This window comes from Amblyomma maculatum, chromosome 7 (assembly GCF_055883805.1).
Source record: "Amblyomma maculatum isolate TAMU_Amacu chromosome 7, ASM5588380v1, whole genome shotgun sequence".
Classification (NCBI taxonomy): domain Eukaryota; kingdom Metazoa; phylum Arthropoda; class Arachnida; order Ixodida; family Ixodidae; genus Amblyomma; species Amblyomma maculatum.
The window spans coordinates 83,429,439-83,443,115 of record NC_139350.1 but is presented as its reverse complement, the minus strand read 5'-3'; the positions used below and the strand labels follow the sequence as shown (position 1 = coordinate 83,443,115).

The 13,677-nt window shown below is 44.8% G+C and overlaps 1 protein-coding gene across 2 annotated transcripts in view; it reads right to left on the bottom strand.

Annotated features, from left to right (window-relative positions):
• Ogdh (oxoglutarate dehydrogenase Nc73EF) overlaps positions 1 to 13,677 on the bottom strand; it is a 129,326-nt gene that overhangs the window by 32,003 nt on the left and 83,646 nt on the right. For both annotated transcript variants that reach the window (XM_084609194.1, XM_084609193.1), the window contains exons 17-18: positions 11,197 to 11,268; positions 6,381 to 6,506 (exon numbers count right to left, since the gene is read on the bottom strand). In XM_084609194.1, the coding sequence (XP_084465320.1) occupies positions 6,381 to 6,506; positions 11,197 to 11,268 (198 nt within the window). The remainder of the gene's footprint in view (positions 1 to 6,380; positions 6,507 to 11,196; positions 11,269 to 13,677) is intronic.

Here is a 13,677-nt window from a genome sequence, read left to right as displayed (position 1 = left end):
AACAAAAAAAAAAAAAAGTCCTTTCTAGTGATGCAACCTGACAACTGTGACAGTTACTGGCAGAGAAGTGGCCAGTTTGATCAGAGATAAACCCTTTGAATCAATTTAAAGTCTCAGGCACATTTTTAAAGATGAGAGACTGGACACGACTAGCAAAAAGCAGGCATCCAAGTCGACACATTCAAAATTACACAAAGGCAAATTAAAAAAGGAAGCGGAAAATTCTTCATTGTTTGCAAAAACAGACAGAAGTGAAGAATGCAGTTAAACATTGATATAACAAAGTTTGTAATATCTGCTGTTTACTTCATAAAATTTAAATTTTGCAACATCAAAAATTTGTCTCCTGGCATGTATTTGTTTATTTACACATACTGCAAACTCTGCTGGGGCTGTTGCAGGAGTGTGGTTAAGAAAAATACATACTAAAATGGCAAGATACAAAGCAAACTTAACATGTTTACACACATGACAGTTATAATATGATACAGACATGAAACATTTCACAGAACATAAACAGAGAAAGCCTTTTTAACTATGGTGAGTGGATTTTGAAAGATTGGTGGAGAGAATGCATCCATATAGTTTTGCCTTCACCTCCATCGTCGCCCTTCTGGACTGAGACTCCCCCCCCGAAACCTGTTGTCAATTTGGTGGTGCGCATGGCAGTACAGAGAAGAGCCAGCAAAATGAAGGGAAACGGCGGAAACCCACAGCAGCTTTCCCACCTTGCTTTCTCTACATCAGTGACAGCGAGAATGGTGCCGTCCCTCACATCAGATAAAGCGAAAATGGCTCCATGCCAGGCACTGGCGCTTTCCACTGCAAGAAGGTCCCCGTCTGGGTGCAAAGTGTCTGAGTGGGAAGTGAGGTAGTCAGGCAGACAGGAGTGCCAGCCCTATCAGTCCTTTCATCAAGCTCTAGGGAAATACAGTTAAACCTGGTTATAACGAAATTGCAAGATGTCTGCGATTTTTCGTTAATCCAGACTTTCATTACATGCCGTTTACGCGTGAAGACCGAAAAAGGACAACGTAGAAGGAAAACCAGATTAAGCACTGATGTAAGGGAAACCACCTTGAAAGTGTTTACAGTAAATCAGAATTATAAGTCATAAAAGCGGTGAAATGTTTTGCGATCGCGCTGATAGCACGGCGTGGCTGCGGTGGCAGCCTTCACCTCCTCTGCGGCTAGCGCGACGCATCTACGAGGGAGCGGGGAAAGGTGGTCGAGGAAAAATCAGTCTGGGGGAGAGAGTAGGAGAGCACGTGCGCGTGCTCGGCCACGAGCGTTGCCCCAGGAAACAGACTCTGCCTCGCGTTGCCGGCATACTCCACTGGTTCCCGCTACCGACGTGCGGGAGCCTGCGAGCAATCATTCATTCATTTCATTTCATTTTTATTTCCTTAAAGACCCCTTTTGAGGGGCATAACATAAGGGGTGGATACAAATTTTGGATGAGATGGTACAAAGTCATGTGCTATGATGATAAATAGCTGTAGGCTTTTTGTGCGAAGATTATTGGACAGGTTGCTGTTGCAATCTCTTCGGGAAGGCCATTCCAGACCGCAGCAGCGCGTGAAAAAAATGAGTTTGCGAAGGTGACTGTTCGTGCACGTGGACGGCTGATCTAGAGATGGTGGAGAGTGCGGTGAGATATGCGTGCTGGTGGGACCATATAGGGTGTAGTTTGTAGATGGCTGTAAAAAAACTTGTGAAACAATGAAAGACTGGCTATGCGGCGGCGTATCTCGAGTGGCTGTAAACCTGAAAGGGATTTCAGATATGATACACTGGTGCTGTAATGGTATGACGAATGAATAAATCTGGCGGCGCGGTTTTGCAAAAGTTCTAGTGCATTGGTGAGGTAAGCTTGATGTGGGTGCCAAATGGGTGATGCATATTCTAGCTTTGATTTCACAAGTGATTCATATGACGTGCACGGGAGCATCACGAAGATGATGTCTTAGAAAACCAAGGGACCAAGGGATTTGTTAGCTGAAGAAATGATGTTAGTTATATGAGTTTTCCAGGACAAATCAGCGCACAGAGTTACGCCTAAATATTTGTATGATAGCGCTGGTAGCACGGGAACGGAGGCAATTTGATAAAGGGATACGAGTGGGTTGCGGTGGCGATGAAAAGACAGTGCACTGCATTTGTGAGGGTTTAGTTCCATTTGCCAAATTTCACACCACTCCTGAATCTCGTTAAGGCCGTTTTGGAGGTATAATTGATCAGATGTGTTATTAACTGTTTGATAAAGAACACAATCATCAGCAAACATGCAGATTTTACAGGACATTTGAAAGGGTAAATCATTTATGTATATTAAAAACAGAAGGGGACCTATTACGGAACCTTGAGGGACGCCAGATGTTACAGGAAGGGAGCTGGAATTATATTCATTTACGAAGATGGATTAAGTGTGGTTAGTTAGAAATTCGGTAATCCATATAACCACATTTGGATCGAGGTTAATGTGAGATAACTTGTGTAACAGGCGTTTGTGAGGAACTTTATCGAAAGCTTTTTTAAAATCAAGAAAGATAGCGTCAGTTTGTAGGTTAAGATCTAGGTTGGCATGCAGGTCATGTATAAAAAGCGCTAGTTGAGTATCACAAGAAAAGCCTTTCCGGAACCCGTGCTGCGCAGAATGAAAAAAATTATTTGAATACAGGAAGGCAATAATATGGGAGAATATGACGTGTTCCATAATCTTACAAGGCACACTTGTTAAAGAAATGAGCCGATAATTTAATGGAGAATTGGTGTTATTGGATTTGAAGACTGGAATGACCTTCCCAACTTTCCAGTCAAGTGGAAGTTGGCCTGTAGTAAGTGATTGCTGGAATAGCAAGCATAAATATGCGGCACTGATGGGTTTAGTACTCTTAAGGAATTTAGCGTTGATATTATCAAAACCGGCTGAGGATGAAAGTTTCATTTTATCAATCAGCGATAGAATCCCGGAGGTGTTAAATTCAACAGGTGACATAATATTATCAAAAAAGTTGTCTAGCACAGGAAATGGCACATCAGATTCGTTAGTGAACACTGATTGAAATGCAAATTTTAAACATGTGAGCACAATCTGCATGACTAAGCACTTCTCCCACTTCATTTGTGATAGTGACATCGTTTTTGTGTTTAGGGTTGATGATGTTCCAGAATTTTTGAGGATTGGTATTAAGTATTTTGGGCAAGTCCTTGTTAAAAAAAGAATGTTTAGCCTTTCGAGCGGTTGACTTATATGCCTTTTCAGCAGCGTAGTATTTATCCCAGGCTTTTTGGTTAGTTTGTGCTTTGGCGGCACGAAAAAGACGTTTCTTTCGATTTTCCAAACGTTTTAGTGTTTTAGTGAACCATGGTTTCTGCAAATTCTCTCGAAAGGTGAACTTAGGAATAAACTGATTAGTCAGTTCAGTAATTTTATTCTTAAACATTGTCCAATTTTCTTCAATAGACCGCCTATGAAAATTAGTTTGGAAAGGTGGAAAGAAAGCGTCCAGTTCACGATTAATCTCTGTATAGTTGCCCTTGTCGTACAAACGGATGGATTTTTTTTTTAAGCTTTGGGTTCAGAGCAAAGTTAGGGCTATATCGGCATGAAGTACTTCGTGATCACTTATTCCGGGAAGGATCGTAACTGATTTAACACTTTCGGGATGGCTGACAAGTAACAGGTCTAAGATGTTTGCGCACGTTTGTGTTATTCTGGTTAGGGTCGAAATAACTCGTGTAAGGCCAAAGTTCAGACAGACTTCTATGAAATTCTTTGCTTCCAATGTGCAGGATGCTGTAACAGTGTTAGTAGTCCAGTCAATGTCCGGAAAATTAAAATCGCCGAAGAGAAGTATATGTGACTTTCTATATTTAGCAGTGAGTTCACACAGCAAGTTATTAAGCTTCTCAGAGAAGTTTAGGTTGTTGTGCGGGGGCCTGTAACAAACACCAAGAAGAACCGACTGAGGAGCACAACGGCAGAAAAGCCACATTATTTCAAGATCAGTATGAACGGAAGTTATTGAAAATGGTAAATAATCAGAAAAGGCAATGAGCACTCCTCCGCCACGGGACTCTTGACGATCTTTACGAAAAAGCCTAAAGTTCTGTAAGTCTGACAGAACCTCACTGTCGTTAATTTCGCTAGTTAGCCATGTTTCGGTTAAAACGAGGATGTTGCTATTGGATGAGCGAACAAGACTGGAGATTTCTTCGCGCTTGGAAATAAAACTGCGGATGTTAGTGGAAAGTATTGAAAAACAAAGAGTAGGCTGAGGTGTACGTCCAGGCGCGGGCCTGGAGTGATGTTGTGGGATGCCATTTCTAGGCAGCTGCTATATGATTTCCCTAACGGTGTCCGAGGATTCGTCATAAACGTACCGTGTGCGGCCGATAAGCAAGGTTTTATAACTCAGCTTATAAGCTGTAGATTTGCTTTTTGCAAATGCGATAAGTTGCTTCCGTGCCTTCCTAACCGCATGCGAGAAATCTTTACCGGCGCTGTATTCAGTATCGCATGGCAGCGCTGGACGTACGCTGCTCGCCTCGAGTCTTTTTTGTTATTTTTGGCCCCTTTTAACTATGAAATATTGCAATGCCATGTACCGACAGCAAAAGCAGTGGAGACTGCTGCATCTGCCAAGGAGATGCGGCATCGGCGCTGAAACGTGAAGCGATGTATCAAGTGCGGTCACTCCTTACTATAATCGGCATTCCTCTCACTTCAGTTCGTGTTTTATCATCCTGAAACTTGTGGGGTTGTGCCAAATTTCCAGTGACTCGGCACCTGCTAAGAGACTGTCGATGCCGCAAGTTCGTAATATTAAGGTCAACCGCTGTGACATGTTAGTTGCATAGAGTTTTCAAATACATGCACTTCAATGGGAGCGGCATTGAGGAATTGAAAAACTTCGTAATATCGAGGAATTTGCAACATGGAGGTTTGTTACATAGAGGCTTAACTGTAGATGTGATAACTGCAGCGTGGCTCCCTGCAAGCACAGGTGGCATGAAGCACTTGGCACACATTTTGGACACACCTGCGACATATTACGAGAGCTGCAGTAGCTGCATGTGCTCTTGCTTGTTACGCATTGAGCAGATGCTCATGCTGCCTGGTGGATTCGTCAGATATGGTGTTTGCGAGCCTCACCCGTGCTACCCCAAATGGTGCTCCACCACCACCTGCATTTACATCTGCCATGCTGCTCTCTTCATCTTCCTTCCAGGAGGTGCCCACTTTCATGTACATGCTCCGGTGCTGCTTTGGTACGCGCCCCACTCAACCCTTCGAGCAAGCGGTATGATTTTTTCTCAAGTTTGTTTCGAGCCAGCAACGAAATTTTGCTACACTGAAAGCATGGTAAAACTTACTTCGTTATACTGAAACTAAACATACAGGGTGTTCTATGAACACGAAGTTGTGAAAACTGAAATGCTTCATTACATCGAGGCTTAACTGCACAAACAAACAACTTTCCAAACCCAATGATAAAGACAAGGTTGATGTGCATAAAGCAGAGGTCTGGTTAATGCAGCAAAAACTGCTCTGAATTACTGATCATCTAATTTTAGAACACCTTGACACACTGTGAGCCTTTCCCTGTCACTGTGATGCAATGGTTGCAGCACTGGCTCATCTGTTTGGATGAACAATCTTTAAACTGCAACTTTGTCACAAGGCATGACATCTTTCTCAAATTATGATCCATATAGGAATTATGTCAATCCTAAGCGGAAAATTTATTGGTGTAATCGATGCAGCAGTGGTAAAAAGGTTAGGGTCCACAGGTAGAATCAACTTGCACTGTTCAGTTCAATATTTTCATCTAAGGGAAAAAGTAGATCTACTTTTCCCCTCCTGGTTGATGTGCTGCTCCTTAATATTTTCTGATATTTCTGTTTCATCTACTGTAAAGAAGAACATGACACTATGACAGGAACGACAAAGGATTGTGGGTTCTTCGCCAATCAGCTGTCACGCACACGTGAATCTCGAGCTGCCTTGGTCAGACACTATATTATGCTTTGCAACACGATCGCCTTGCGCCACCAGTCGCCATCTCTTTCAGACAGCCTAATAAACCTCTCTTCACTACCTTTATTTATGCCAAGCACTGAATCGACGCACAAGTTATGCGCACGTGTACCTGCAGAAGGTTTTGGACAAACAAGCCATCAAAGGTCTGAATTTCCTTCCTGCCTGGAGGCATGGCTCAACAGTGGGGTTCTCTACTGCTCAACTTCACAATGCAACACTCCTTTCCTTTTTCTACGCCGCTAGTTTTGCCACTGGGAGCCCAACTGTCAGCTTTTCTTATCAAAACAAGGACTTGCATTATTATGGAGTGACAAGTTCAACACAGATAACTTACCGGTTTCCTGAAGGGCAATGCAATTTGCCTCCGGAGCACATGGAAGTAGTTAGCGGGCGTTGTGCAGTTGGCAACGATCATGTTGATATCGTTGAGCTGGCGCATGGGGAAGTCCTCATCGACGTTCTGTTAATAAAAGACATGGTCATACTGACGAGAAGCCGCTCACATTCAGCCGAAACTTTTGGCAAGGCTCCCCAGCCTTGCCCCCGGCAGGACGTGACATGCCACCTTCTCTCTCGAAGGCTAACACCAACCAACCTCCCTACAAACTCAAGAAGGTTAAACACAAAATTTTCAAGAAAATTTACACACTTTTAAAGACTTCTTTTCAGAAGTATCAAAGGTAAAATGCCCAAGCAAGTTAATATTAAAAGTTATGTAGAGTTTTACAGCCGCACTTGAGCTGGGTTTGCACAGAACTGAGGTCGCTCATGACGCCATATACTGCTGCACATAATTCAACCTTTTGATCAGAGGCGGCTGCCTGCTCTCTCTTCTGCGCTACTAAATACTCGTTAATTCCAACCCTCTTAATTTGGAAATAGGGATGTATGTACTGTCGGCGCGGTTCCAGCCAACACCCATGAAAGGCTATGACCTCGGACGAGCACAATGGGTTAAACTTTTTTTTTTTTTTGCAATAGCCATCCATCCTTCCACCCATTAGTTGTCAACGGAAGCATGGAAGCACGGGAGTCAGTAACACCAGCTTTTAGCAGGCTTTTAGCACCGTTCCCTTCAAAAGCCGCTTGCTGCCATCGCACGTTCCGATGATTGGAGTGGCAGTAGATGGCGCCGGCGACAAGCGCTGGCACTTTGCCAAATTCGCTACCCCCCCTCGCTGGAGCTAAAGTCAAAAGATAAACACGCTGTTATTGCTGCCCAGCATCTTGGCGCACTGCCAAAAAATGTGCTGTGGACCGTGACAGCGCAGAAACGGAGGGACCCCATAACAAACTGACGCCTTCATTTTTTTTTTTTTCAGATTCGTAGGCACAAATCGAGGCTGGGTGGCTTCATTATCCGAGCAGGCTCATTACGTGACTAAATAACGGTACATTTATTTTAATACAAATGGTTCTTGTCAGTCTTTTCGAGGTCATTCGATAATTCGAACTTTTTTCCCAGTCCCGTGAAGTTCCAATTAATGAGCTTTTACTGTATAATGAAAGCTCTTTCTCTTCAGACCATCAGTTTCAGAACAGACCTCATGTTATACCGTATTTACTCGAATCTAACGCGCACCTTTTTTCCGATATATCGTGTCCAAAAATTGGGTGCGCGTTAGAATCGAGTACGACCCTAAATCTCCGATATCATATCGCCATCGGCATTTCAAAATGGCCGCCTGGAATGCACTTCGAGCCTACTAGCTGGTCTAGCTGTCTATGCCTAGCTGCAGTAGCGTCCTTCGTGTGCTTTGGTACATGTGCTTTGGTTAGCCTACCCGTTTTCTGCGATTGACCGACCAGTATGGACGTGCCGAAGATTCGTCGAGTTCATCATGATGCCGCATTTAAAAGGAAAGTCATCGTGTGTGCAGAGACGGACGGAAATCGGGCCGCATCACGCGCATTCGGAGTTCCGGAAACATGCGTGCGGGACTGGCGCAAGCAGAAGGAAAAGATTTTCGGCAGCAAGGCTACACGAAAAGGTTTCAGTGGACCGAAGCAGGGCCGGTTCACCGAAATAGAAGAGCGGCTCGCAGAATATGTTCTAGAGCAGCGAGCGGCACAGCGGCCAGTGACGACGGACCTGCTCAAAGTCCGGGCGATGCAGCTAGCCCTACAAACAGGGCTAACGCGGAGCGACTTTAAAGCGAGCAGGTGCTGGCTGTCTAATTTTATGAAGAGAAAAGGCTTTTCTCTTCGAAGGCGGACAGGGATATGCCAGAAGTTACCTGAAGAGTACGAAGAAAAGCTGCACAGTTTTCAGCGGTTCGTTCTAAGTTTGCGCCGCAAGTACGGCTACCACCTCGGCCAGATTGGAAATGCCGATCAGACACCGCTGTACTTTGACGTGCCTGCCACCAAAACCGTTGAAAAGAAGGGGGCAAAGCAAGTGCGCGTGTTGTCTTCCGGCCACGAAAAAACACGCGTCACCGCAATGCTTTGTTGCACCGCGGATGGACACAAGCTGCCCCCGTATCTCATATTCAGGCGCAAGACGCTCCCGAAAGGAATCGTGTTTCCGTGTGGCGTGATTGTGCGCGCCAATGAAAAAGGCTGGATGACAACGGACTTGGTCGCCGACTGGATCGATAACGTCTGGCGCAAGAGACCCGGCGGCAGTTTGGGCCTGCGTGCGATGCTTGTGCTCGACGCTTTCAAGTGCCATCTCGACCAACGCATCAAGGACAAGCTCGCTGCGTGCAACACCGACCTTGTCGTGATACCAGGTGGCATGACATCGCAGCTCCAGCCGCTCGATGTTTGCTTGAACAAGCCAGTGAAAGATAGGATTCGGGCGCTCTACACCGAATGGCTTGCGAGTGGCTGCCATGAATTCACTCCCAGCAACAGAATGAAGCGTGCCTCGCTGCAAGATTTCACTGGATGGGCGAAAGATGCGTGGTGCACGATACCGTCTGCCATGGTCATCAAGGCCTTTAAAAAATGTGGCATATCGAATGCCATGGACGGCACCGAGGATGAGATGCTTTGGTCCGTCAGCAGTGACAAGGAGTTGTCTGACAGCGACGACGAGTGAACCTTGTGCCGGCATAGTGACAATCTTGGCAAGATAAGCCGTTTCCTTTTGTGTGTGTGTTTTTTAGTGCACCGAGATTAAATCTTTGCTTTTCCAAATGAGACAAAGTTGTATTGCTGTATGAAAGCGTTAGGTGCGCGGTACTCTTTTTCGCGGAGAACGGGTGCGCGTTACAATCGGAGCTTTTTTTTTTTTTTCGGGGGTGGGGGTCACGAAAAACGGGTGCGCGTTACAATCGAGGGCGCGTTAGATTCGAGTAAATACGGTATTCAAAGCCAAGACAGTCAAAGCAAAGTTCACTACCAAGTAAGTGGCCAAGAAAATAACTTTTCAAGAGCCTTCAAGCAGTGCAGTGTGCACAGGTAAAGGAAATGCTGCCTATGAACGTAGAAAGAAGGTGGCGTGGTACAATGAGCAAAAGAGAAGGCACTAGAAGAGTCGAGTAGAGTAGGGAAGGAAAAAAAAAAGAACAAGCGGGTGCAGGACTGGGCAGCTCGAAACATTTAGCAGAGGTAGCCACATGGCGGTGATGGTGGCTACTGCTGCGTGGGGGAGGCTGTGTGTGGGGGGATGCTGTGTGTGCGACGGCTTTCCGTACCACACAGCTTTTGCTGTATGTGAACACTGGCCATGTTCCGTCCAAAACTGCACACTCTACTCAAGGTGCATGCTCGCTGGGAAGTGCTGCTACCTTCCAGGACTTACAAGGAGCATTACAAAAGTTACTCCTCACAACGTCTTGCAGAGAAAAAGAGAAATGACTTTGATCTTCAGTGTGTCACACGGTTTATGGAGATGCACTTTTGTCATTTCGGTTTCTACACCCAACTGCAATGGAAAGCTGATTTTTATTTTTATAGTTACTTTCTTGCAGGGCTTCGTGAATGCTTCTTCCTATCTTAATTACTGCTCTCCTTGGTTTGTTTAATACCAATCATACTGGGGAACAGCACAACAAATGCAAGACAAGTGCTATCAACTAGGCTTATTAAGCACCTGCGTGCCACCGCTGAGTGTTTTTCCTATGCCTCTGCAGTTGATGCAAATGGATCACCATGCCATTTTAGTTCGTTAATGTGAAACCATTCCTAGCCCCATTAGACACAGTTCCGTCCATGACCATTCTTGGTAGCGATGGTTCCAAAAGATGAGCCATCACGCAGTCACAGCGCATAGCACAGTGCAATTCAGTAACGAGGCATGTGGCAGAGCGACACAGGAGGATTAGATGGCGTGACATTTGAGCAAAGCTGTGGCAACGAGCCTTCAATGCAGGTTGCGCACCACCGACAAGGAACATCTATCACATCGCTACCAGTTATTTTTTTATGCATCAATCCACAGCTACTTTGGCTTTGGCTCAAACTGCTCAGTATATGAATTCTATGTCAAACTGGCCTTGATCAGCTGATGTCCCTTTTCTCCTTTGTACCGGGGGATCACAGCGTACTGGATCCATATTAACTCTGACTGGATTAGGCAATTACAAAGACAAAAAGAGAAAAAATGAAGCCAATGATGCCGATGGTGCTCAGTGCGATTTTTGGATTTTTTGGCCTCTAATGGTGATACTGGCAATAAATGTGGCTGCAGATACCTAGGAGAGTTTTGCAAAAACTGTAATTATGCAGGCAGAGGCCACTTATATCAGGATATTTAGGGCACTGATCGTACAACTGGAAAGGTTGATAAAAAAAAACAAAAATTGAAAGTCTCCAAGGCAAATTGGGAAGGCTGGCAGGTATGCAGTGTTTTCTTGATGTGGCTCTCGGCTATGGTAGGCCTGAAATGCTTGAGGCCGCATTACAATCATAATATTTTTTAAATTTCTACCGAGTTCTCTAGTTAAGCTTCAAGAATCATGCAGAGATGGGTTCTGCCTGAAAATGAAGGGCCTTATAAATAAAGAAAAAGAAGCTGGTCTACCCCTGACAAGCTTGCGCAGGTCAATTTTCGTGCATCTTGAAGAGTGCAACTGTTATACCATACACAACACTTGACCTCAGGCTGCTTCACAAGTGCGCCTCACAAGAGGAGGCCTGTGACTATAGCTGATGAAATATTAAACAGTAATATTGTAGCTGCTCAGCACCCAAGTACTCACAGGAAACACATCGGACTCTTCACTGCAGAGCTGCAGGAAACGTTCAGGCCTGCCACTGGAGTGCTCTGGGCCCTGAAAGGAGTAATTATTAGACCTTAAACAGATAAAAGTGCATAAAAGTATTTCTGGCATGCAAGGCAAAGGTAACTAGGGCCGCTAAGTGCAAGTTCCATGCTGTAAAAGTCTAAAAAATCAGCTATACACAGGGATGCCAGAGGCGAGATGCAACCATAGTATTATTGGACAAGCAGAGCAGTTGCTTTGCCACCTTACAAAGCTATGTACACTGTAAAGCACCACCTTTTCGTCACCTGCTTCCTAAGTACTGCTTGTCCATTGTTATCACCTGCTTGGCACAGATATTCAAAATAAGTCCAACCCCTAAATAATTATTAAATAAAAGCTTTTTAATTTGAACCTCAATAATCCAAATTTTCAAATACTTTAACCACATTACCTCGTCCGGTTGGGCTCTATAGAAGTCTATGTAAAAAAAAAAGTCCGCTAATTCCAATATGAGACAGTTCAGTCATTTTTCATCTGGACTATGCATTTCTGTGTGTGGGTACCATGGTGCCCGCCACATCGCCAAATAAATGCCACCATAAGCATAGTTACGAGACTGCGGGCCTCTAATATGGGGAGAGAAAAGTATAAAACCAGGCAAAACCATGGCAGAATGGGTAAACTCAGACTAGTGCCATAAGTGGTGTGGTGGCCAGAGGTGTCAGAAGGTAGGGGGATGGCGGCTGCTGCCTACAAATCTCTTTCTTCTCTGATGCTTATCACTTCAGCATGGCGCTCCCAAAGAGGTCCAATGTAAAAGGTGTCACAGACAGGGCAAGCGATAGTGTAAAAATCTTTTTATTTCATAGTGCATTGTACCTCTTATGCGTGCACAATGGCCGGGGGAATAACATCTGGAGGGCCCCTGTTAGTAACCAAAGAATAGCTTGGCCACATAGTTTCACATTGCCACTTGAAATTTTTTGCATTTTGTTTTGGATGGTGCAGCTTGTCTGCATTGTGCAATAAATGCACTCCTTGCAAGTATACCTTCTCACTGCTAGGAAATTTTATTCATTGCTTTCAAGCCTTGGACGCTCCTTTCATGTTCACACAAGCACTTTTGGACAAGTTCAGATCATACAAATTGTCAATTTCTTTTCGTTAGCATTAAAGCAAGTCTACTGCACTCAACAATCATTGCAGGCCAAGTGCTATTCAAAGCAAACACTGAAATAAACACACACACACACACTTGCCGGAGATTCCGAAGCAAAATTCTGCGACTGCTTTCTAATTAATTGGTGCTTCACCAATGGAACAGCATACCACTGTTGCTGCCCCCCCCCCTCCCCTTTTTTTTTTTCCAGAACAAATGTGAAAATGTTTAAGCAGAACTTTACTGCAAAACAACCTAGGTAAGCTTTGTCTCACCACTATGACAAGGCAAGCAAGGATGGAAGCAGGCCCTAGCATTTTGGAGCAGCTTTGGAGAAATAAGACAAGTTTTGGAGCACTCGAGTTATGTTTTGGAGCATGTGTCTAAGGTCAAACACCTTGGTTACTTTCAATTTTATATTCCTGACATACAAAAAAAAAAAGGACAATTTGATTCCTTTTTATTCAAAGTTCAATGCTTTACTGACTATGCACGCATCTCTGACAACCCAAATCGCCACAGCAAGCGCAAATGTCTAAAATAACAGCTGACCTGAGCAACAATCCCAAACAGACTACCGTATTTACACGATTGTAAGTTGACTCAAATGTAAGTCGACCCCCCAAATTCGGGAAGTCCGAAAAAAAAAAAAGAAAGAAAGAAAGACATACTTGTGTTACAAAATTAAAATTTATTGCCTTGCCTAGCAGCGAACTACTCATCCTCACTGCTGTCATCGTCGCTGCTACGGTCCCACAGCACAAAGTCTTCATGTGAAATTCCTTACTCTGCAAATGACCGGATCACGACATCGCGTGGTACAGCCGCCCATGACGAAAGCACCCACCCGCACACGGCCGCCAGGGAGGCTCTTTTGACGCACCCAGTTGGCGTAAGTTCGCGGCCTTCCACTGCCAGCCACTCGTTATCTTCATGGCGTAGCAAATCCTTGAAGGGATTGTTCACGCCGACGTCTAGGGGTTTCAGCTGCCCTGTCAAACCGCCGAGAATCACAAGTATGTCTGTGTGCTCTTTCCACAGCTCTGCTTTCACCTTGTTGGTAAGATGGGCCTCTGAAGGAATCAAGCACAAGAAGGTTGGGGATGTGACTTCTAAGTGATGCCCCCGGCCTCAGAAGCCACAACAGACGGTACTACTCCACCACCATGTCGTCGGTCATGTAACCCTCTCATTCACGCGCACAACACCTTTTGGGAATGCTTCTGACAGCATTATCTTTCTTTTAAAGACGATGTATGGACGGAGCTTCGTGCCATCCGCCAAACACGACAACATGACGGTGAACCGCAGCTTCT